This window comes from Nanorana parkeri, unplaced genomic scaffold (assembly GCF_000935625.1).
Source record: "Nanorana parkeri isolate BGI_ZX_2015 unplaced genomic scaffold, ASM93562v1 scaffold573, whole genome shotgun sequence".
Taxonomy (NCBI): domain Eukaryota; kingdom Metazoa; phylum Chordata; class Amphibia; order Anura; family Dicroglossidae; genus Nanorana; species Nanorana parkeri.
The window spans coordinates 251,201-276,933 of record NW_017306841.1 but is presented as its reverse complement, the minus strand read 5'-3'; the positions used below and the strand labels follow the sequence as shown (position 1 = coordinate 276,933).

Below are 25,733 nucleotides of genomic sequence, written 5' to 3'. Positions count from 1 at the left end.
TGTCTCAGTGACTGACCAATTTTTCAAACTTCTTCTTTAATGGATGCAGCAGTGAACAAAGGCATAGCCATGTGTGATGGACTGAAACGTCACTGGGGCTGCTGGAGGAGGCTGGGGGCTAGCCTCCTTCCTACGGACTATCGACCCAGAACTATGGAGACCTCCTCAGACCTCTTGGGGTTACATGGAACCATTCTACTAGGATATGTGTGGAGTGGGTATACTGCATGTTTCCCCCGACATTACAGACACACACCACTGTGCTCAGTGTAGGCGGCCGGCTGTCTGGAGGGGCCATTGTTTGGGATGATCTAATTAAGGACATTCATTAAGTTCAAAGAGTGTCAAAGCTTAAAAGACTTCCATTGCGGCACCTAGCTGTCTGGGGGAGGGGGCACACTGAACTCTAATCTGATCCTGTGAGGTATAAACTCTGTGTGCTTCCTTCAATAAAGCAGATCTTGGTTTCCACCTCAACATTGGTGTTGTCTGATGATTGAGGAGTTTAGCTTTCTGTCCTAAGATATTGGTTCTGTCCAATAATTAGGCAGGTTTGGGCTGAGGACACTGGAATTCAGGTTCCAGCGGAGAGGAAGCTGATTCCTGACGGAGGTACGCTGTCGGGGGAACCAGGTGCTCCGTCACACCATGTACCAATAGTCCCTAAACTTGAGATCTGAAAGTAAAACTGAAGCCAAAACATTTTTTTGCATAGAGTAAGAGCCCTGTCAGCTAAGCCATCTGTGTCCCATTGGGGGATTTCCCTTCACTTCCTGTCGTATAAGCACAACAGGAATTGAGAGAGAATCTCACCAAATTTAGGGGAATGCCTGGTGGTCAGTAGGGTCACCAGAAATGGTGTCCCCATTGAAAGATTTTCTGTCTATCCCTGTTCTGTTGGCAATCTAAAATTTGGAATTTTCTAACACTTTCAGTGATAATGATCACCGGGACATATAGAGAGGGTGAATTTCCCTAATGGTGACGTAGACAGCAATAAAAACCTGACATGTGTTCTAATCCCACTCCACCTTATCCAAAACTAAAAAATAGTCACACATAGGCCATATAAGTAATGCTACCAAGTGAAAGCAACATGAGGAAATTAAGCTTACTGAAAGATTTGTAGCCTTTATAAAATTATAAGGCAGTGCAGTGGCTGTAACTGTATTTTGCTCTTTTATCGTAGACCCGGTCCATGAAAGAAATCTACAAGTAAAGGACATAACCTCGACTAGTTTTTCGGTAACATGGTCAAGGCTGCCAGGGGATTCAGGAAGTTATACTGTAGAATATGCACCGGCATCCGATCTAAGGGGAATGTTTCGAAAGACATTGTCAGAAAATGAGGACAGAGTTCTGATCGATGGCTTAACCCCAGATAACACCTACAGAGTCACGCTTATCCCAGAATCCAATGCACCAGACATACGGGATGTAACAATCCAGGTCTCCACTCTCCCAGGTAAGCTTGATACATTAAAGAAGAACCCGGGAAAATAAAAAATTTACCCCTGCAGTGGGGGTACCCCCTCACAGCAAGGGTTACATACTTGTTTTGTTTAGGGGAATCAAGTAAAACAGCTTTACCTACCTGATCACAGCTCCCGCTGGGCTGCTAGACCAGTTCTTGAAAGTCTCTTCTCCCCTGGGCTCTGGCAGGCTAAGGACTACTGGCACCATCATATGTAATGCAGGTCCATTGACCTGCATTAGACGCGAGGATGCCTAAGGACATTCCATAGCCGGAGTAGAGAGGGGTGAGTGCTAACTGCCATAAGACAGAGGATCAGGCCAGTCAAAGCTGCAAAATTATGAGGTTGTTGCATACAGTCTATTTTTTCCACAGCTACTGGGTGTGTGAGCTTGAGAGCGTCTTACCCATTATAACTATGTTGACTTTAGTCTATGTAACAAAATTAGAGTTTCTTTGCACTTCACCAATATTTTTTTTTCCAGATATTATCCTAGCAAGAAACCTCCATATAAAGAATAAAACATCGACTAGTTTCCAGCTGGCCTGGTCGCGATTATCTGGGGATACAGGAAACTATGTCATAGAGTATGCACCAGCGACAGATCTAGGGAAGAAGGTGCAGAAAACATTATACGGAGATTTGACTAGTGTGGTGTTTAGCAGTTTGACTCCAAGCACCACCTACGAAGTGACCTTCACCCCTCAATCCAGAGAGTCCAGTGCCCAATCACAGACTATGAAGGTCACCACACTTGCAGGTAAGAAATGAACACGCCAATCATTGTAACTCAGATAAGAATTAGGTATATTGCCAACATAGGCTGTGACCTAGTGCATCAGGGGTATGCAGACCACAGCCACCCATACATCATGTCATTATCTGTAATATGTTCCCTTGCTCTGAGTCCTACACCTAGAACCGTAATTTGAAAAGATTGAACACATCTTTTGGAATTACATTAACACGGTAAAGCCTATATGAGATTTTAGTGATTGGGTTTAGATCTATCTATTTATGGTGAACACTGGCTTGGTTGGCTGGTAGAACTGGGAATTTATATGCCAAAATATTACCACCAAAATGCTCATCCTCACCAGCAGCGTTGGGTGATTTCTCAGCTCTACCAGCCAACCAAGCCTGTATTCACCGTAAAAAGTTGATGTAAGCCCAATCACTAACAGGGTTATTCACTAAAGGGTAAAGAGTTTGGAGAAGGCAGGAGAAGGGAACAATCTAGGACAACATAGCTAAACTGGAAAGTGAGCTGAATTGGAGAATTTTTCCAAATCAGCTATGTTGCCCTAGATTGTTCACTTCTCCTGCCTTCTCCAAACTCTTCACCCTTTAGTGAATAACCTGTAAAATCTCCTACAGGCTTTAACATGTTAATGTAATTTTAAAAGTTGTGCTTCATTTTTTAAAATATGCAGATTTAATTAAATTAACCCCTGGTGCTTCTTACATGAAGGTCCTTGTTTAGTCACTTCCTGTTATAGGTTGACAACGGTGTGCCCAATGGTGCTTCTGCATTGTCATGTGCATTCCTGGTGGAGCCTACCAGCCTCCGTGAGCAGGCATGGTCCACTGTCGTCCCTACACAGAGACAAGACAGAAAGTCTTGCTTTGTATAGAGTCCTGTTCACACCAATGCCCTGCGTTGGTGTGCATTGCGTATAAATGATGCAATAATCCGCTCGTGTTATCCAGGAAATATTGTAAATCCAAAAACGTACTGCCAAAGCCAAAAAGCAGGATATTGTTTACACTTACCTAATTTTCTTGCAGTGGGGGTGTTGCTTATATGCAAGCCCAGTGACAGCCACTCTTATAATCTACAGTATATCTGTCTCTTTGACATCATACCAACTGGCAGCACAACTTGTGCAGAGCAGGAAAATATTTTCCCGACTCTTACATACTAAGGAATGGCCACAAAAATGCATGTGTGCACATTTTCTCTGCATGGGATGTCATGAAAAGGTATTTTTTTGGCACAAATTGAATTACTGTTTTTACAAATAATATATTGTGTTTGGCCATTTTAGATGCAAACTCTTTAATGACAACTCACACAGCTATTGTATTGTCACAGAATTGATTCAAAAGAGAAATCTTCATGGTTGGGACATATCAATGTCGGGTTTCCGACTCACCTGGTCAAGGCTTACAACAGACAGGGGCCGATATGTTCTGGAGTATGGTCTGGTATCAGATCCACGGAAGAAGCTGAGGAAGATGTTGACTGGTGATGAGACCACTGTGCTGATTGGCAATCTAAACCCAGACACCAAATATCAGGCTATGCTGTATTCTGAAGCCAATGTTCAATATGTCCCTCCGCAGTCCATCCAGATTGCAACCCTCCCAGGTAATTTATCCAATGGCGAATGTATCTATAGAGGCAAGCAGTGATTTTGAATGGGCCGTTTATAGACTTTGTGTTACCTACCAGATACAGCCTTATGTTCTGAACACTTCGGGGGGTGTAGACCACTGGGGCCACTACCAGTTGGGGACAGTCCATATAAAGGAACCTCTTCAGCCTTATTCCGTGAAGAAAATCCTAAAGTAGTTTTAACGTACAGGGCTTGGTCATGCCATGTCAATCAGGCTGCACATGTATAGTGTGAACAGGGTACATAGAAAACAATTGTTTCCTATGTGTCCTGTTCACACCATACATGTGTGGTGGTGTACAGGAAAACGCAGCTTGACAGACATGGCATAAACAGGCCCTAAAGCTGAATTCTAGGCGGATATAAGGGACACAAGATAATTATACTCTGCGAATATTATAATATAATTAAATGTACGTGCTTTACATATATAGTTTAAGTATCTACATTTGACCTGATAACAGCCTCTTGAAGTCCATGTAGAGCAGGACTGAAGTGTGAGAGGAACAAGATAAACAAGGAGCCAGTGGTTTTATGTTGGGACATGAAACATGCTGATAGGAGATAGCAGAGTGACAGAGAGATGAGCTCATCACCGTGCTGCTCCTCCCTTCGCTGCACAGTCACAGGTTTAGGTGGGTGCAGGATGACCTGGGTTCAGAGAAAGTGGGTAAATGATATTGGCCATCAGAGTAAGAACATATAATGGCAGAAAAAAAGTAGTGCAGGTGTAGATTGACAGTAAATATTGCAGCTAAAACTGGTTTTCTATATTATCTTTTAATTACCTTCCATTTATGTTTATCTTATATGTTTCGCTGGATTTCTACTTTAAAGTATATCTAAAGCCAAAACTTTATTTTTATTGTAGTGAGTATAGGGAATAGGTAAAATCTGTCAGTTTCTGTTTTGTTTTTTCAATTTGTTTGCCATCTGTGTCCCATCAGGGAGATTTTCTTTCACTTCCTGTTATGTAGGCACAGCATGAAGTTAGAGCAAATCCAAAGTGAGTGCCTTCTTAGACAGTCATGCCTGAAAGAAGTGTCCCCCATCGAAGGATTTCCCCATCTGTTCTGTTCTGATGACAACTCAAAATGTTGGATGTTTCCTCAGGTTCATTTCCAGTAAAAGGGGTCACCAAGACAGAGAGAGTAAATTTCTCTAATGGGGTCAGACAGCAGTTTAAACACGGGAGAGGTTCTATCCCTGCACCACTCTATCCAAAACTAAAAAGTACATTAAGATGCTTATTAAATTGTAGTTTGTGATCCGATGCTTAGGGTATATTAGTACAATGTGAAGAATCTGGTAACCTGGAGAGATGTGTTGATAATCTGCCTTTACTTCCATTTGCAGAACAACTTGGTCCGGCTCACATTTTGATATCTGACCCCACACCACACAGTTTCCGGGTAAGCTGGGGCCCTCATCTGGACAGTGTCATTGGCTATGAAATCCAGTATGGACCACTACCCAGCAATTCTGTGCAGAAAGTCCAGGTGGACAGCCGATTCAACAGTACCGTTATAGAAGGCTTAAACTCCAATACCACATACTTAGTCACAGTGTCGGCCATATTTAAAACTGGTGGGGAAAAGGCCTTGTCTGCCATGGCCTGCACAGAGATCAGTGAGTATCTACAGAGAAAATGATCTGTTATAGAAATACAAAATGTGTAAGTAGATAATGACAACCAGGAAACCAGAATTTGTAGAAGGAAAGGTCAGCAATGGTAGCCTACATTATTTCTTCCATCACTACATAACATTAGCAAGCATTTACCTAGTACTGTCTGTAGCTAGTAATATGCTTTTGGTGGGTTTCTTTAGCCGTTTTGTTTGCTCAAAGTCTGTTGCGGTCTGCTAAATTCTTGCTTTAAGGGGACCCGCCAGGACAGAAAGATAGAAGCTATCAATGCCGACTTGTTTTCAAAGGTGTTGGCTAGAGGTGTCATCCCAATCCCAGGCACTAACCTGGAACAAGTATGAATGACATTATTATGGATAATCAACATCCTTATGGAAAGTCTGCTCTGGCAAATGTTAAACATTGTTGAAGTAATCTATATTTAATTGTTCATCAAGTCTCAATTGCAATATGTTCTTCCCAAACAGGTGGCACTAAAGTGAAGTACCTGCGCATTGAGGACCTGCAGTCCAACAGCCTAAGGGCCATTTGGGGCTCTGCAGATGGAAATGTACAGGGCTACAAGATAAGGTGTCGTAGACAAGCCGGTCGCTTGTCTGCAATTAGTGTGGCTCCTGAGACTCACAGTGTACAGTTAACAGACCTGTCTGAAGGGACCACCGCTAAGATCTGTGTTAAGCCGGTATATAAGAATGGTGCTGGAAAAAACCTGTGCAAGAAGGTGCAAATGCATCCAAGTAAGTGACAGAACTGACAGTTGTTCCAAAGAGACATGGGGATACACAATATGGTCAAAAGTATGTGGACTCTACTCCAAATTATTGAGTTCTGGTGTTTCCAGTGAAGGATTCTGTTAAAGGAGAACTATGAGGCGAGTGACTTCCACTCATCCTCATAGTTTGAGCCGATGTGTGACAAAGAAGCTGCCACAGGTCGGCTATATAGATCTGGAAGTGAGCGAACACATACCGGCGATCGTTCACTTTCTGATCATCTCCCTGCAGAGAGCAGTGACTGTCAGTCACCGCTCCCCGCAGGGATTCCCCCCTCTCCGATCCTCCAGCGCTGACTGGAGGAATGAACGGGGAGGGGGCGGGCACAGCTGGCTCTGACTCTAGATAGGCAGAGCCAGCTGTCACTCACGCAGCTGGGTGGATCCAGACAGTATTGTCGTGATCCGTTCCGGCTGCGGTGCTTTCAGTATATTGTGGGCAATGGCCCGCTATATACTAAGCTTTGGGTCATGGGAGGAGGTTAGGTTGTCCTCCCGTGACCTTAAAGAGAACTATGGGGAAAAACACTTACCCCATAGTTCTCTTTTAATGTTACAGCTTACAAAGACATTTTAGACAATGATGTGCTTCAAACGTTATGGCAGCACCTTGGAGAAGGCCCTTTTTCCTGTTCCAGCATGACTATGCTCCTGTGCAAAAAGCCAACTCCATAAAGACATGATGTGATGAGTTTGGTGTGGAGGAACTCAAGTGGCCCGCACATAACCCTAAACGCCTTTGGGATGGAACTGAACACTGATTGTAAGCCAGGACCTCTTGTCCAACATCAGTATTTGACCTCACATTTGACCTGACTGAATGAAAATGTCCACAGACACGCTCCAAATTTGTGTGGGTGAAGCCTTCCTAAAAAGAATGAAGCTTGTTATAGGTAAAGGGTGATGGGTAACTCCATATTAATGTCCATGATTGTGGAATGGGATGTCCATATCATTTTGGCCATATAGTGCACCTTTAGGAGTTTTTTAGAACTGAGGAAACAAGTTCAAGGAAAAAAAGAGAAAGCTGGGGAATGAAGAAGGTTACCCTTTGTATTGCTACAACAAAGCAAACATGTCAGGAAAATGAAAACCAATCCCAGCCCTCACTGTGGACTAGGCACTCTCTGGTTTTTACATTTACACTTACGGCTGTTGCACCTGAAAGTCCTCCAGAAAATACAGAGAATACCCAATATCATCTGTATTTGCACGTTGGCATCGCATCTACCACCCATGTACCAGCTCTTAGGTCCAGCAATTGGTTCCTCAGGCCCTAAAATCTTCACTGGGGAAGCATGGGAGAAATATTACATGTTTATCCATATCTGGAAGTATCAAGATTTTAAATGGAGCAGTACAAGGAATAAGGGTATCAGTGCTTAGGATACGGAAGGGGTGGGTTTCACTTTTTATATTCCTGACAAGTTTTCTCCAAAGTAGACCAATCCTTAAATTTCATGTGAATCAGTAAAGCAGGTCACTGATTCCAAATCACATTATTATTCATTTTTGGGGGGAGGGGTTAGTTAAGGTGGTTTTGGCTAGACAAAGGAAAATCAGGGCTAGGCAGTTATAATAATGATAATGGAGATTATGATGAAGATTCAAAGCAATGCAAGATGATGATGGTTGCAAAAAATGATTTATAATGATAATGGATGATGAGAGGTAACTATTGACTATGTGATTGAACATGAAGGTAATGTATGATGATTGTCTGCCATTGATACTGATGGATGATGGATAATAGTCTACTATGACATTGATGATGTGGATGATGACTAAGTGCAGCTGATGATAATGGAGTTGTTGATTGCTAATATTGGACATGATTTGGTTGTGATGATGGCAATTGATGATTTATGATGGTGCCTGATAGTAGGGAATAAGGAATGACAATGATAACTGCCTGTAATAATGGGTCACGGTGAATTTTATTTGATGAAGGTAGCAATATGATGTTTCAAACATCACAGGTTCTAAGGAATATTTCCAAATAGGTATCAGACTGTGAAAATGAAATCTCTGTTTTTTCCCCTGGTTGTCTGCTCTTATCTCTGGAGAAGAAGTTAAATAATAAGAGCAGCTGAACCCAGCTTAGAAGGAGTTAGATCCTCAGCATGAAATTATGCATCTGTCTCCCAGATAAAATGGGGGCTAGATAAAGGGGGGGGGGGGGCAGTAGTTACATTAAGCATTCAGTGTGATTCTGGATCAAGCAATATCCTTCACAAATGCAGAAGGTTCACTTCACACCATGAAATTGTTTCTCAGCATTTGGTTAAATAGAATTCTACACTCCGGATAGGATTACTGTTAATTCCGAGAACCGGCTTACCTGTCTATAAATAAGAAATACAATGCATAGTAAGCCACATCAACTTACACTGTGCTAGCTTTGTTTCAAAACCATGGTTGCTGAGTTTATGTTTGGTATTATACAGTAATTATGAACAACTGGATGTATTCTCAGACACTTAGGAGTAAATCCTATGGCGGCCATAGTTAAGAAGGAACTACGGGCAAAGCACAAAATCAAAAATATCAAGCAGACCAAAAAGAGAATAACGCATCGATTGGAAGTGCACAGGTTAGGAAGAACCAGTAGGGGCTTAAGGAATATATCCCCCGTGACCTGCTGTGGGAGTGATAAGCTTGCATATATTGGCGCTGTCACTGTAGAGTGACAAGATCTGTTCCTTGGTGAGCATTCATGGCTCCTTCTTCTAGGTTCATTTGGATATCGCTGCTCTGTATATAGCACATAGCAGATTTTTTGTGAAGGCCATAAAGGTCTATACCTTTCTTTTGTAAATCTGAGTCACTGGCCTGGAAGAAGCATGCCAAGTCAGAGTAAAGTTTAAACTCCTAATCTCTATACTTCTTCCAGATCTATGCCTCAGATCAGTATGACAGCCATGCATCTAACATCTTTAGAAGTTTTAAAGCCAGGCATCAGACATTTTTAGGATGAGGTCACCAATGGCATCCTCCATTATAACTTACTCTAGGCGTCCTTTAATAATAGACTTTCCATTTTCTGATTGATGTCATTTTAAACTACATCTATCTGGCTGCTCACTATATTGCCTTAGATATGTGGACATCCCTCCAAATTTTTGTGTTCAGGTGCAGATAGACAAAGCCAGCTCTATAAAGATATGGTTGGATGAGTTTGGTATGGAGGAACTACAGTGGCCTGGATAGAGCCATGACTTCAACCCTACTGAAGACCATTGGAATGAATTACAACTAATTGCAAGACACGTCATCTTGTTTAACATTAGTACCTTACCTCACAATTGTTCTTTTGGCTAAATGGGCCCAAATTCTCACAGAGACACTCCAGAATCTTTGGGAAAACCATCCTGGAAAATTGGCACTGGTATAGCCACAAAAGATGTGTGTGGGGGGGATTGGGATGCCTCATGTTAATGCCCATGGTTTTGGAATGTATGTGATATCCAACCCGCTCATATAGGTGTGGTGGCCTTGTGATCACAAACTTTTTGCCATATAGTGTATATCAATGCTGTTGTACCTGTTGTGGAAAACACTTGAATTTTGATGTTTCAGTGTGCATCATGGAGACCCGTAGAAAGCACTAATGCACCAGTAGTGCATAACCCGTTACACCATAAGGCTAGCGGAGACTGATTCGTTCTTTTTACAGCAAAGAATTGCAAAACGAATATTAAAAATAAATGCCAATGCGCAATAGCACGCCATAATGGGTTATAAAAAAAAACAAAAACATTTTTACATCAGATGTGAATTCAGCCTAAAATAACTGAAATTTCTATCTCCTTAGGAACGCCTGCAAACAGATACTCAAGAAGAGCACAATGAGCACGAAAGTCTTGGAAGTATAAGGTAGCCTCATGTATGTTTACAAATCGGACCTTGATGTTTAAGAGGAAGAGTGGACGAGCTTAAGCAGTCTTCTGTACAATGGATGATCCCATTGGTCAATGATATATCATGTGACCACCCTAAACCTGTGCTTTTTATTCATAACCACTTTGAAAACTGTTTCTAACACAATCATTTCATCTTCATACAACATCCAGGAAAGGAGACATGTTATCCTGAGCGAAGATTATTAACAGGGGGATAAAAATGGACTTCCTGTTTGAAAATGGGTCAAATATGGCTGATAACATTGTGCTTCTTCAGCAAGCAACCATGATAAATGTTGTATTGATGTAAATATCAGCGAATAAGGAGACAATCTGTTACGGAAATGGTATCTTCTCTGCACAGGGAATTGCTAACAAGGTTGGAAGAAAAGACTATGCTTGCAGAATGTGCAGGAACAACTTCACTGGACGCATACGTAATAAGTTTAGGCTTTTTTAAAGAGTGAAAAGCGCAGTGGTGTACTTACCTGTGGCGTTCAATCAGAAGCCAGCTTCCAGCAGCTCATGGCGGATTTAGTTAACAACAGCTGTTTCTGATTGGTTCCTATGGGTTAGGCATTTTATTAATTGCTTTCAGCTTTATTAAATGACCTTGATGTTTCATATTAGAAAACTTGAAGTATTATTTGAAAGCTAATCTCCAAGGAGAGAAAATTAAAAAAAAAAAAAAGACCATTCTTCCACTCCTCTCCCCCCTACCTTTTATATATTTTTTCTTTTAAACAAAAACAATTATCTAAAAGCCCAAATTATGTAGCAAATCCCCTAGTCACAAAACTGGTCTGGTCCCAGGTCTTCTTTTTTCTGATCTGTAGTGTTGGAGGGCATGGTCTGCGGTGCTCTCATTGGCTGCCACAAGTGTCCATCACTGGGTCCTCCTAGGGTTCTCAGTATTCCTGCTTGATGTTATGATGAGGAGTGGACAGAAGAAAGGTTGGCTTAGCAGTGGAGAGCGAAGAGAGTTTTTGATCATTGGATGGAGCTACCGGAAGAGGAGAACAGGAAGCTACTAAAAAAAGATCCTGGAGGATCATGTGACAGTGGATGAATGAGAGTTTTCTGGGTTATTGGGGCATTTACTTAAAAATAAAAGCAGATGCAACGCAGAATTGTCCAGGTGGGGTGGGAACAAGGTGTTATCTAAGGAGTACAATGTGCAGAGGTTAAGTAACCCATGACATCCAGTCAGAATTCTTTTTCTAGCAGCGTGCAGTTTGTTAGATGAACAAAAGCTGTTTCTGATTGGCTGCTATGGGTTAGCACACTTTGATCATTGTGTGTTGTATTTTTTAATTGACCTCCATGTTTCTTATGAGAAAACTTGAAGTTTACTAAGTGAGAGGTGAAAGCAGACTTGCTTTATTGTTCTTCAGCCTCAAATGTCTGAAAATAAGTGATTAGTAAGAAGGACACTCGACTGTAGTCAGGAAATGCAGCAAAAACGCAGTTTATTAAGGGCAAACACAAAAAGTCTCTTTCCATCAACAGGTGGAAAGATGGCAGATTCGCCCATCACTTCTATCAAGAGCTAGCATGCTTGCCAGGAAGCAGCCAAGCAGCCGTATCTGAGGCTTCTCAAAGATATTTTATGTTCTGATAGATGTTGTTACAACATGAGTTGAGATTTATCAGCAACACGGATATCATGCTTTAAAACTCTGGTGCTAATTTCATTAGGACCGTTTTGTCCCGGCAGCAACTTTAGGCCAAGCTGTCAGTATTACTAAATTTAACATAATTATTTTCAGGCATGAGAACTGCTTTTCACCATTCTAGAACAATGCACTTAGAAAGGTGTTGAAATTGTACGTCTGTGTTTTGCATTGCTAAGTTAAAAGAGGACCTGACACTGTTTTGTACGATGTAAGCAATGGTGATGTAGCGAGCTCTGTAATTGCACTGCAATATGATTGGCAATTACAAAAATAAATATGTCTGCAGAAAACCCTATTGTCTATCTGTGTTGTGTGTTCCGAATGTACCCCCAGTGGAAGATTTCCCTGTACCTCTTATTCTGGCGACAAATCAAAAATTTTTAGATAACTTTGTGTTCCCACTTGGAGAGAATGCTCAGCAGGAATTCTCAACCACACTCCCTAGTACATGTAGTGGCCTACCCATTCATATATTTTTTTCTTTTAAACAAAAAAAGTATCTAAAAGCCCAAATTAATTTAGCAAATACCCTAGTCACCTAACTGGTCGGGTCCCAGGTCTTCTTTTTTTCTGATCTGTAGTGTTGGAGGGCATGGTCTGCGGTGCTCTCATTGGCTGCCAGAAGTGTCCATCACTGGGTCCTCCTAGGGTTCTAAGCATTCCTGCTTGATGTTATGATGAGGAGTGGAGAACGAAAAAAGTTTTTGATCATTGGATGGAGCTACCAGACATGGAAGCTACTAAAAAAAGATCCTGGAGGATCATGTGACAGTGGATGAATGAGAGTTTTCTGGGTTATTGGGGCATTTACTTAAAAATAAAAGCAGATGCAACGCAGAATTGTCCGGGTGGGGTGGGGTGAGAACAAGGTGTTATCTAATGAGTACAATGTGCAGAGGTTAAGTAACCCATGACATCCAGTCAGAATTCTTTTTCTAGCAGCGTGCAGTGTATTAGATGAACAAAAGCCGTTTCTGATTGGCTGCTATGAGTTGGCACACTTTAATCATTGTGGGTTACTTTTTCTAATTGACCTCCATGTTTCTTATGAGAAAACTTGAAGTTTAGCAAGTGAGCGGTGAAAGTATATTTGTCATGAACTCTAATGTTCTTCAGCCTCAAATGTCTGAAAATAAGTGATATCATTAACATAGGACATAAGACACGATATACAGTATATGCTCAGCAGGATTTCTCTATCACACGAGACCACACTCCCTAGTACATGTAGTGGCCCTGCTAATACACTCAGTGGGGACACATATACACAAACTCCTTTAGTGACCGGCTTAATTATCAATATATTCCTAACATTACAGAAAAAGTCATCTATGGTTTTACATGAATTAGTTTATTGAGCACATTAATATATTAGTACACTCACAAATCATATTCATAATAGAAGTACACTGATAAATCACATAAATTATACCTGAAGTAAAGAGGTCCGAGCTTAGTGATTTTAGGTTGTAAAAATCTTTTGATGCCGTTTTCTGCATCCTGGAAATTGTCAGAATTAATTACAGGTTATGCGATCAGCATCCTTTAACGTCATTGCCAGGTATTCATCTTGGGACTTATTATTAAGCAGAAACAAATGGAGTGGAGAGAACACAATTGTAGCACTGCGTGAAGCCAAACCTTTTGTTGGCTTTACTTCTCTTTTGGGTCACAGGAGTTAATTTACTAATGTACTCCTGTGACCCAAATTCGGCATATAGCAGGCCAATGCTGGCTATATGCTGACAGCGCAGAGCTGTGCTGCACCCAGCTGCCTGATTGACAGCTAGCTCTGCCTCACTAGAGCACCAGCTGTGTCCCATCTGTCCCTCCAATCAGCGTTGTAGGAACAGAGAGGGGAAATCAATGCGGGAAGCATTGACCGAGTTATCAGCGGTTACATGATTGCTCAGCTATCAGTATAGAGCCAGCATGTGACAGCTGCAGTGTCCCCCACCAGCTCTAAGTATTGGGAAGAGTATATTTGACTCTGTTCATCGGCAGGGAGGTGGCTATGACTAGACTGCAGCTAAACCACCTGAGAGACACATCTATCCCAGGATCTAATCTAGAAGGCTATGGGGTAGGTCCTTCACCTGCAAATGGTCATTGTGAGCACCATACGCTCACTTCAGGGTCAAGTTAGGGTGGGTCAGGGGCAGGACAATTTCCTAATGACAATAATAGTTATCTAGCACTAGCTGTGCTCTGAAATAACTGCAACAAAAACATCTAGATCTTCTTTGTTAAAATCCTCTATGAACCATTAGCAACTTGAGAAAACAATCTATGCAAGCAAGTGATTTGTAGTAGACTGATGCCGTGGATTACTGCAACCAGACAATATAGTCTACTCTCAACAACCCTGAGATAATCTTTACACACACCGATCTCATTGGTCTGCCCTTGAATCTTTGCCCCAGACATCATCAGATAATGTGCTACAGTCCTTGAAACTTTGTATCTTTTGAAATATTGTTGCTGCAACTTATTTTTGACTATTCACCAGTGCTCCACATTGTTACAGTAAATAGAAACTATTTTGTCTCCCCATTTACACAGGCTCCAAGTGTGTAATCTTTAGGTGCTCCTGAAAATCCCTGGAGGCAGCAGAAAGATCCTGACGGTAATTGTAAATTGACTGGTAATCCTTGCTGCTCTTCAGCAATTCATTGTTCTTGCGTGCTTCGTAATGGAACTGTGAGCCTTTCATCTCATACCTGCAGAACAGATGGAAATGATGTCATTTCTGATCAGAATATTTTAGCATCCTTGATAAGGTTTCCATTGTTGCTGCTATGAGCCCCCCATTACAAAAGGGATGATTAGCAAAAATAAGCTTCAAAGTGATGGAAGTTCTTAAAGTGACACTAAACTCAGGAGTGAGATCTTAAAAATGCATTCAAATACCTTAACTGTGAACAAAATTGTATCTTATTTGTGTATCACTCAGCTGCAGATTGTCAAATCATCTCTCACACTGGGCCAAGCTTCAGTATCTTGCTAGTCGGCCCCGCTTGCTCTCAAAATACCTGAACATTCTGATTGGATGCAGGCATTGTTCAGGTATTTTGGAGAGCCAGCGGGGTCGACTAGCAAGATACTGAGGCTTGGCCCAGTGGAAGATTCCCCCATACACACAGTTTAGCGTAGATGGAGGAATCTGTTGCACTTTTTCCATCTGACCATAGAAACTCTGCAGATAGTCTATAGGTGTATGGCCAGCTTAAGACAGGTAACGAAACTCACCACTTAGGCTTTGGTCCTCGTGTACGTTCCAACTCTTGCTGTCTTTTGAGCTCCAGCAGTAACTCCTCCTCCACATGAAGGCGCTCCAGTCGTAATCGGGTCAGCTCTTGCTGATAGGGAGATGCTTCTCTCTTAGCTTAGTAAATGTGGTGAAATTTCACTTTGCAAAGAATACCAAATCATGTGCAAGGAAAAGAATAGGAAAAAAAAGAAAAAACAGTATCTTGCTTCCAAATGATTGGATGATGGAAGTCAGCAGAGCTTTGCCTCATTCACTAAACTAAGGAGAAGCTTCCCCTGCAAAGTGCACAGCATATTTGCCTTTAGTAAATCAACCCCAGTGTGCCTAGTGCTCAACAGCTCTTTAGAAAATGACACGGACCAATAGAGTTCAGCTTTTGCTTTCGCATTAAAGAATGTAAAAAAAAAATGATTAACCCTTGCAGCGGGGCTTGTTTTTGTCTACAGCAGGTGCTTAAAAAAAACCTGCAGCATTTTCCCCCCTGCCCTCTGAACGGGTGCCTCCATCATACTAATGGAAGCAACCGTGCCCGTAGTGGCTGTGTGCGTCCATAGACACACACAGTCCTGTGGCAGGCCACGCCCCTTCTCTCTTTGATTGATGGCAGAAGGAGACTATGGCTCCTCTGCCATCAGTATCCTCCCCCCGCAACCAGGAAATTTGGGGAACGGAGAATCACTTTGGGAACGGCGGCGGCGACGAGCGTAGCTTACAGGTAAGTTGGTTGGGGGGAGGGGGGGGGGTTGGGATATGGGACTGGAGGAGAAAAAAGGTGCTGGGCCGTTTTTACCCTAATGCAGAGAATGCATTAAGGTAAAAAGCACCCAGACCTTAATACTACTTTAAACTGCATCACATAGATGTGATTGGGCCACATAGGAAATGATGGGATTTCTACTTGCAATGCATCTTCAGGCAGCAAAATGCCTGAGCTTTGCTGCATGAAAACAGACAAATGTGAACAGGCCCTAAAAGATGCCTAAGGGCTCTAGAAGGACCATAACAGACCATTTAAAAAAACCCATGGCTGTGATAATACAGACATGATCGCATGGAAGGTCTGTGGTACTAGTCCATTTGATAAGGAGGCAAGGATGTGTGAGTAATGTTTTTGTTTTTTTTGCATTAGTGAGAAAATCTGAATGTTATTAACACCAAAACTTCAGATGACAGCACAATATTTTGGCAGACAAGAAGAGACTGGATGGGAAATATGATCAGAATTAGCAAAAAAAGCCTTAAAATTGTTACCAGTTTTGTTGGCAAGGTCTTCATAAGGAGTATAACGCATGTGATACCGAATGATACTTAAAGCAGTTTACCTTTCACTGATCTCTTCTGCACTGGGTGCTGCTATGACAGATGATGGAACACTATAAGGACTCCAGGAGTAGCCAAGACTGCTTTTGGTCTTCCTTGGAGGAGTAAAGGATCTTGCTGCCAAAGACCCAGGCCTGTAAAACCGTAAGCGAGATTGCCTGTTGGAAGAGGACGTCTTAACGTTGGATTTAATTCTTCCCGGTGGCTGGCCACACGCATTAGCTTTAGCAGAATTTGGCCTCCAGATAGGTTTTGGAGATTGAGAACGGGATCGGAGATATCTAGCTTTCTTAGAAGTCGGTGAAAAGGAGTGCGAGCGATCAAGCGACTGAGATCTTCCTCGGGGCATCGAGACTCTGGTTCTCTCGGGAGATTGAGACCGCACAGGAACCTTTGGAGGTAAAAGAGACCGAACGCCAACTACGTGAGGAGCACCAAGCTTCACCGGGATGGATTCTCCATAAGCAATGTCTGAAGGTGGTGTGGGAGAAGATTCCATTTCTGAAAACGAGCTGCTTGTGGTGCCGAACGGACGACTGAGAGATGACTTTGAAAATGTCGGAAATCCTGAGCTATGCGTTGTAGAGAAATTCTCATGAGGTTTTGTTAGGTGGTTTGTGTTCAAAAACCATTCAGAGCTTGAAGCCAAATCTTGACTTCGGTCTGTAGAGTCTCCGAATGATGGACTACGGATATGCTTTGGCCATTCTGGCATATTTGTATAGTCAGACATGGTTTCCAAATTTAGACTGGAGGCAAGGCTATCTACCTGAACCTTTAACTTCCTCAAATTGTCCTCCAGGTCATCAATGCTAATGTTCTCTTTGGTGTACAGAGACAACGTGTTACCTACAAATAATATGAAACCATTAGAATATGTCAATAAAGAGTAATTTCTTCTGGGGCAGCAGTATGCAGGGACAAAGCTAATCTATTTAATACCAGGATATATAATATAGATAGAGGTCCTGTATATACGTCCTTTCTTTGTTATGGTTAAAAGAGTACTATGGGGTAAGTGTTTTCCCCCATAGTTCTCTTAAGGGTCACGGGAGAACATATACTAGCGTCCTCCCGTGACCCAAAAGGTCAGTATATCACGAGCTACAGCTCGCGGTATACTGAGACCGCCAAAGCCGGGACAGATCCCAACAATACTGTCGTGATCCACCCAGCTGTGTGATTGACAGCTGGCTCTGCCTAGCTAGAGGCAGAGCCAGCTGTACCCGCCCCCCTCTCTGTCCGTTCCTCCAGTCAGTGCTGGAAGATCGGAGTGGGGGAATCCCTGCAGGGAGCGGTGACTGATAGTCACCGCTCTCTGCAGGGAGATGATCGAGAAAAGAGCGAGCGACGGTATGTGTTCGCTCACTTCCCAATCTATTTAGTCGACGTGTGACAGTTTAATTGTCACACGTCGGCTCGAACTATGAGGATGACTGATTTTCACTCGCCTCATAGTTCTCCTTTAAGACTAAAAAATATTTTTCTCAGTGTTGGGCAAGATAAACATAAAAGGCTGCCTTTAAATAGTCTGTATTTTTATATGCACCTGGCAGGTGCAACTTTTTTTTAACTTTTATACTTTCCAGTTCCTCCTTACCTCCTGTTGTAAAAAGCATGTTGTTTACAAAGCTCAACAGCTCAAGCCTACATTTTTACAAACAAATCAATCAGTGATGTATCTCCTTTATCCCCCTCCCCTAGTATATCTTTCTCTAAGGTTTCAATCAGACAAAGCAGCCTGAAAGCATACACCTTTAACTGTGCTTATACTGAGCTTGGGGTAACGGGAGGACGCTAGTTTGTGTCCTCCTGTTACCCTAAGGAGAACTATGGGGAAAAACACTGACCCCATAGTTCTCCTTTAAGTTAAAAGAGAACTAAAGGGTAACCTTTTTATTCCATAATTCTCTTAAGGGTCACGGGAGGACATGTACAAACGTCCTACCGTGACCCAAAGCTCAGTATATAGTGAGCTACAGCTTGCTATATACTGAGAGTGCTGCAGCCGGGACGGATTCTGGCGATACTGTCGAGATCCACCCAGCTGCGTGAGTGACAGTGGGCTCGGCCTATCTAGAGGCAGAGCCAGCTGTGCCCGTCCCCCGTCCGTTCCTCCAGTCAGTGCTGGCAGAACAGAGAGGGGAGGGGGGGGGATCCCTGTTGGGAGCAGTGACTGAGAGTCACCGCTCTCTGCAGGGAGATGATGGAGAAGTGAGCGAGCGTCGGTATGCGTTTGCTCACTTCCCGATCTATAGAGCCGACGTGTGACCGTTCATTGTCACACGTCTGCTCTATGAGAATGAGTATAAATCGCTCCTCATAGTTCTCCTTTACCTAAGTGTTAGGCCTCATTCACACAGGAGTGTTGCTCCGTACAGTGCGAAGGGCTGATTGTTGATGCACCAGGAGCTGTGGAAAGAAGCGTGCATGCAGCTCATTTAACTTTGTGTAGATGGAGGTGCTGTGTACCCTCGCATGCTGCTTTCTGCAGCTCCAAGTTTTGACAATCAAAACCGATGGTGTACGGCCTCAGATGCATCCAGGTCTGCACACTGTCTGTGGGCTGTCAAAACTTAGTTGAGGGCGCACAGCTCCTGTATCTACATAGAGTTAAATGAGCTGTCCCCACACTTTTCCCCATAGCTCCGAGCACATGATGAGTGGCCCTTCACACTGTATGGAGTAACACGCCTGTGTAGATGATGTCTTATAGAAAGAATGTCTTATAGGAATCATTTGTCATGTATTGTATACATTTTATTTGTATATTAAAAAAATAATTATAGTTAAATAAATAAACCAGATATAAAACATCTAAACCAGTGAAGGAGAGTCACATAGATTGCACACAGATTTGTACGGGATAATGCAACAAGAAGATACTTGCCATTGGCGTCATTTGGTATAGTTTGCCTGCCATGGTTAGAGTGCACTCTGCGGTTGATGCCAGACCCTTGGTAGCTAAGATTATGGCTGCTTGTGGTCTTCTGTGTATTACTCATAAACTCATATGGCTTCTCGCTGAAAGAAAACAAAAGAGGAATTGATTACTCAGATCTAAATGGTGCCAAGGGAGCCGTCCAATTTTCTGCAGATCTAAAACCTAAATAAATGGCATTTGGTTGGCTGAAGCACTTTGGAGGAATTCAGCAAAACTGGAGCAAACAGAATCTGGAGCAGTTGCCCATGGCAACCAATCAGCATCTCTCTACAGTTTGCTCAGGTAAGATTTGAAAATGAAAGGGAGAAGCTAAATTGGCTGAAGTGCAAATCTTCTCCAGATTTTGTCTGCTCCCGTTTTGATAAATTCCCCTCTATGTATTATAAACCATTGACAATTTTTTATTTAAATACAGATTTTCCCTTTTTTTTTTTATCCTTTCTTACACCTCAGTAATGCCCATCTCCTCCAGTCACTTTCAACCACTTCCTGTCTATATGCCCTCGCTCCAGCATCCACTGCACATCATTGGTCTTCCTGAAAGTGACAAAGACACAATGTGTGTCGGCGTGGCCATGTAAAGTCACCACTAGGGATGAGCTCAGATTCTGACCGAACCTGAGCTCCTCTAAAACACAAACGGAGCTCCTTCAAAAATGGAAGGAAGCTTCTTGAAGTGCCTTCCAATCAGCTGCGGCCGGGGAATTTCACACCTGCGGCATATAAGCAATGTAAGCAAAGCGGTGGGGTGCAATGATGTCATTGACCTTATATGGCCACATGGCAAGATTTAGTAGAATACATTTACCCAATAAGGCCATGTGACCATATAAGGTAAATGACATCAGCACAGGCATCCCCGCCCCTTTGTTTATGTGCAGCGGCAGGGCGTGGAACCAGGGGCGTCCTGAGGCCGGGTGTAACCCGGAGTGGAGACCGGGTGACATCCTGCCGTGACGTCATTGCGCATGCGCGGTCATCTAATTGACGCCTGCCAGCGGCCATCTTGGTAGTGGACGCCGGCAGAGAGAGGAGGGGACGTTCACCAGGCGGCATACCTCATCCCCTCCTCTCTCCTGACACTGTCGGGTCTCTCGGTCCATGACCGAGTGGCCAACTTTTTAGAGGGGGTGACACCAAAATGACAGTCAGTCATCGACCACTGCGGGGAACACTCTGGCCCGCAACCCATGGCACTTCCTTGTTCAGAGAAGATCAGGTTCAGACCGGGTTCCCTAGTCACCTCCCGGGTCACATGGGTGACAACGCAGATGCACAGTTAGGAAACAGTTGTCAGCAGATAAAAGGGAAGTGTCTGAACAAGGACCTTCATGGCAGGACAACCAGCATTACATTAATTAAAGCTGCATAATTAAAAAGAAAAGGGAAAACGTTTATCATTATACCAACATACAGAAGCTTACATGAGAGTTTAGTAAATGGGTTTAGATTTACGTACGTAAAGCAAAGTACAAAGCAGATTAACTCGCTCAACCAATCAGATTTTCATTATTAATTGACATCAAATTGAGCCCTACGTATTGAAGGCCAGTACTGACGAACCGAAAGGAGGAAAAAAATAAGGTGTACGCACGCCAAACACTTGAAACATGTAGGCAGAAATGGCAATGCAAGACAGAAACGGTATTTAATAATCTTGGGATGTCTGCGTGGGATGTATACCAGGGAGCACAGGTTAGAAAACACGGCAGTATATTCATCCGTCAAAAACATTGCTCCTGATAATCCGAGTCTCCGGCATCATACACCATTACTGAGAGCGTGTGGGCCCGTCGGAGCTGTTTCCATGACAGCAAGTTGCCCTACAGTGACAATCCCTTCCCACAGCAGACATTGTCAGGATCATTATGGAAACCGAAGAGAAACAGGACATCTAGCGGCTTCTTAGGATCTCTTAGGTTTTCATTCCTAGTGAAGTATGAATCCATTGCGTCTCTGCCAAGCCGGATAGGAGTAATGTTTTAGATGAATGATGCTGAATCCGGGGTGCGAGATCAGCTGCTAATGTAACCTAACCCCAGTCTAATCTTCCTCAAATTGCCTGAGCCCCCCCAATCTGTTTACTTACAGGTACAGTACTTGTATTTGTGGACTGAGCCGTGTTCAGTGAGATCAGCCATGTTTCATGATGAAATGACCTTCCTTGCAGTAAATGGCATTACTATTGATCGGTATAAGCTGCCAAGCTAAGAGGCTTGTTGGGACTCGGACTACAAAAACAAACCAGATTGGAATGAGGACTGTGGGTGTTCTGTGTACAAAAACACAGCATGTGTGTGCTCACGTGCATGTATACATGTATACATACATACATACATACATACACAGTTAACTCTCTTTTATCTGGTATTCAACTAACCAAAACTCTCATCTAAACCTCGCTGTTCTGCTGATCTGCAGCATGTATTATCCTGGAAACGATTGTGCGTCTGTTTGTCTTAATTTGCTTTTAATTACTGCATTTCAATATTAATTTGAAGTCAATACAGAGTTTATGGTATAGATGAGGTACGGCATTAGTTAGACCTATTTTAATAGTAACTCTCATGCAACCAGAAACTACATTTATCCGGAATCTACCACTCCCCACGGATGCCGGATAACACGGAGTTTAAAATATATATATATACACACACACACACACACACACACACACACAATATTGCCAAGAGTATTGGGACGCCTGCCTATATACACACATGAACTTTAATGGCATCCCAGTATTAGTCCCTAGATTTCAATATTGAGTTGGCTGCCCTTCGCCGCTAAAACAGCTTCAACTCTTCATGGAAGGCGTCCACAAGGTTTAGGAGTGTGTCTATGGGAATGTTGGACCATTTGTGAGGTGAGATGCTGGATGAGAAGGCCGGGCTCGCAGTCTCCGCTCTAATTCATCCCAAAGGTGTTCTATCGGGTTGAGGTCAGGACTCTGTGCAGGCCAGTCAAGTTCCTCCACCCCAAACTCCCTCATCCATGTCTTTATGGACCTTGCTTTGTGCACTGGTGCGCAGTCATGTGGGAACAGGAAGGGGCCATCCCCCAACTGTTCCCACAAAGTTGGGAGCACAAAATTGTCCAAAATGTCTTGGTATGCTGATGCCTTAAGAGTTCCCTTCACTGGAACTAAGGGGCCAAGTCCAACCCCTGAGAAACAACCCCACACCATAATCCCCCTACACCAAACTTTACACTTGGCACAATGCAGTCAGGCAAGTACCGTTCTCCTGGCAACCGCCAAACCCAGACTCATCCATCGGATTGGCAGACAGAGAAGCATCACTCCAGAGAACACGTCTCCACTTCTCTAGAGTCCAGTGGCGGCGTGCTTTACACCACAGCATCCGACGCTTTGCATTGCACTTGGTGATGTAAGTCTTGGATGCAGCTGCTCGGCCATGGAAACCCATTCCATGAAGCTCTCTACGCACTGTTGTTGTGCCAATCTGAAGTTTGGAGGTCTGTAGCTATTGACTCTGCAGACAGTTGGCGACTTGTGCACACTGTGCGCTTCAGCATGCGCTGACCCCGCTCTGTCATTTTACGTGGCCTACCACTTTGTGGCTGAGTTGGTGTTGTTCACCGTTTCCTTCTACTTTGTTATAATACCACTAACAGCTGACCGTGGAATATTTAGTAGCATGGAAATACCCAAAAACGCGCAGCAGAAGCATGTTGCACATTTTCGTGAGTTTTTTTTGCACGTTTAAACACGCGTTCTTCCATTGCCCGCAAAGATTCATAAGTTGCCAGTCAAAATGCACGTCTTCATGCACGCCCATCAAAATGTGCACAACGCGCAAATAACCGAACACTGCTCACGCACTTACAGAACCGGTGCCGCCTAGGTGTGAACCAGGCCTAAGGGCAGGTGGATTCCTTCCAGTTCACAACATTTTGGGGGAGGGGGGGGGGTTATCGGTTGAAAAGATTAGAAAATCTTTCCCCGTCCTTACAGTTTTGCCCCAAGCTGAGCGGCTCCGACGGTCTCTCCTTGGACTTTGCACCTCCCTCCCTGCCTTCATTGAAATCAACATGCAGGGTTTATACAGAGCTGACCTTGCACACAAAGGAGACTCTGTCGCCAACTTAGAAAATTGCATGTGAAAGCGCAGAAAATGGAGTATTGTAAATGTTTGCTTGCAGCGTTTTTCATTTCCATATATTTTTTATTCATGTGCCATCTAACCTGCTAGCAAATTCCAAAAAATATAAATTCCCTAGCACAGCCCCCTTCCTCCTTATCCTAACCCTCTCCTCTTCTGGGAGTGTCTAGTATCTGTCTGTGCTGGCACAGCTCCAACATCCCTCCCATTACCTTGCTGCAAAGGGGACTATTATAGAGCGTCACTTGAGTGAGTCTTCTGACATCACATCCAAGATGGCGGCAGCCAGCAGCAGTCTCTACACAAGGAAGATTTTTTTGTTTTTCATGAAATGCTCATATAATCTTATGGGAAGATGGTTGCTGAAATGAATAGTCTGGTGGTGAGGTCACTTTAGGAGGGGGGATCTGCTGTGCTTTGAAGGTCTGCTTCCCTGAGGGCGTTCGGATTGTACCTGAATATCAATGGCAGCCTTAGAGAGGTACTCTTTACTGTTGCTCGGCACAAATAACCTTCAGACTAAACGAGGCGTTGTCTGTTTACGGAGTCCCTGTGAACTGGCAGGAAGGAGAGGGACTGAGTCAATGGTTGCTGTGTTTACCTCTGCACACACACAATGCAATCATCAAACATTCAGCGACCATTATAGGAGAATGATGAGGAGGAGCCGGGTTTACAGACAGATCTCCTAATGAGGGTGACACAAGGTTGAGAATCTCCGCTCTGATCTGGAAGACGCTTGCAGATCAGATGGGTGGATACTTCCTCCAGGTGTGTGACTCAGAAAGTACTGGAGCCATTGGGAGGGCATGGCAGCCAGGAAAGCAGCATCTCCAGAAGGGAAGGTTTGCATCCTGATTTCCTCTCCATGGGTGTAAAGCCGAGACCTCCGGAGTTGTTGGAGGATATTATCTGGTATCATGTGGGTCAGAGGTTGTGGTGTTTGGTCCATTAGTGGGGAGGCCTGGCCATGTGCACAAGACTCCTCTGATGAAGTCTGTAGGAGAGACGGTGATTGGACACCTTTGTGTGTGACAATACTGGATGAAGGTTACACACTCGTCCTCTATCAGAGAAGGTGACAACGGCTGCTGTGTCTGATGGAGGCTGACAACAAAGTCTGTACTGAGTGCTAGTGAGACGACAGCGAGGCAAAAAGTCCCAGCAAGCCAACCAAACTAGGGATCACGAATCCCAGCATGCCAGCCAGCTAGGGATCACGAATCCCAGCATGCCAGCCAGCTAGGGATCACGAATCCCAGCATGCCAGCCAGCTAGGCATCACGAATCCCAGCATGCCAGCCAGCTAGGGATCACGAATCCCAGCATGCCAGCCAGCTAGGGATCACAAGTCCCAGCATGCCAGCCAGCTAGGGATCACGAATCCCAGCATGCCAGCCAGCTAGGGATCACGAGTCCCAGCATGCCAGCCACTTAGGCATCACGAATCCCAGCATGCCAGCCAGCTAGGGATCACGAATCCCAGCATGCCAGCCAGCTAGGGATCACGAATCCCAGCATGCCAGCCAGCTAGGCATCACGAATCCCAGCATGCCAGCCAGCTAGGGATCACGAATCCCAGCATGCCAGCCAGCTAGGGATCACAAGTCCCAGCATGCCAGCCAGCTAGGGATCACGAATCCCAGCATGCCAGCCAGCTAGGGATCACGAGTCCCAGCATGCCAGCCACTCAAGGGCTACAAGTCCCAGCATGCCAGCCACTCAAGGGCTACAAATCCCAGAATGCCAGCCACTCAAGGGCTACAAGTCCCAGCATGCCAGCCACTCAAGGAAGGCCTACAAGGCCCAGCATTCCAGCTTGCTGGGAATCACAAAACCCAGCATGCCAGCCATCCAGGGAGCATAAGTGCCAGGGGAAAGTACAATTCCCACTCCTCCAGGCTGGGCTTCTCTCTAGCAGACATGCAGAGGCTTGTCGCCCAGGTCTCAGGTGTTTTAGCTGTGATAGAAATGAATGGACAGGTAGATTGGACAGCCCCCCGGTCCCCTGACCTTACACCCCCATATCAGATTCCCCTTCCCCTATCTAGCAGGCCTCCAACCCCGTACCTGAGCGCCGCTTTCCTCCCGTGCAGCACGAACGCTCCCTCCGCCATGGTGCCTTCTCTTCCTTCTCCACTGAGTCTGTTGCTAAGGGGAAGGCTCAAACAAGGTGTTACTAAGCGGAAGCCCTAAAAAAAAA

General features: G+C 44.0%; 2 protein-coding genes and 1 long non-coding RNA gene across 3 annotated transcripts in view; 1 reads left to right on the top strand and 2 right to left on the bottom strand.

Annotated features, from left to right (window-relative positions):
• Positions 1 to 10,660, top strand: part of LOC108791789 (collagen alpha-1(XII) chain-like) — a 72,606-nt gene extending 61,946 nt beyond the window's left edge. The window contains exons 9-14 of the mRNA XM_018562362.1: positions 1,190 to 1,465; positions 1,960 to 2,235; positions 3,571 to 3,846; positions 5,231 to 5,503; positions 5,989 to 6,258; positions 10,108 to 10,660. Coding sequence (XP_018417864.1) covers positions 1,190 to 1,465; positions 1,960 to 2,235; positions 3,571 to 3,846; positions 5,231 to 5,503; positions 5,989 to 6,258; positions 10,108 to 10,145 — 1,409 coding nt within the window. The 3' untranslated portion in view covers positions 10,146 to 10,660. The remainder of the gene's footprint in view (positions 1 to 1,189; positions 1,466 to 1,959; positions 2,236 to 3,570; positions 3,847 to 5,230; positions 5,504 to 5,988; positions 6,259 to 10,107) is intronic.
• A 3,889-nt stretch (positions 10,661 to 14,549) lies between these two features.
• Positions 14,550 to 15,242, bottom strand: LOC108791788. Its single transcript, XR_001941522.1, has 2 exons — positions 15,121 to 15,242; positions 14,550 to 14,591 (listed from the first exon to the last, which is right to left on the bottom strand). It is a non-coding gene; the product is annotated as an uncharacterized LOC108791788 (long non-coding RNA).
• Positions 15,243 to 16,460: 1,218 nt separating this feature from the next.
• Positions 16,461 to 25,662, bottom strand: LOC108791765. The gene is made up of 3 exons (XM_018562336.1): positions 25,601 to 25,662; positions 19,353 to 19,486; positions 16,461 to 17,311 (listed from the first exon to the last, which is right to left on the bottom strand). The coding sequence occupies exons 1-3, from the start codon at positions 25,645 to 25,647 to the stop codon at positions 16,461 to 16,463; spliced, it is 1,032 nt and encodes a 343-aa protein (XP_018417838.1). The 5' UTR covers positions 25,648 to 25,662.
• Positions 25,663 to 25,733: the final 71 nt, after the last annotated feature.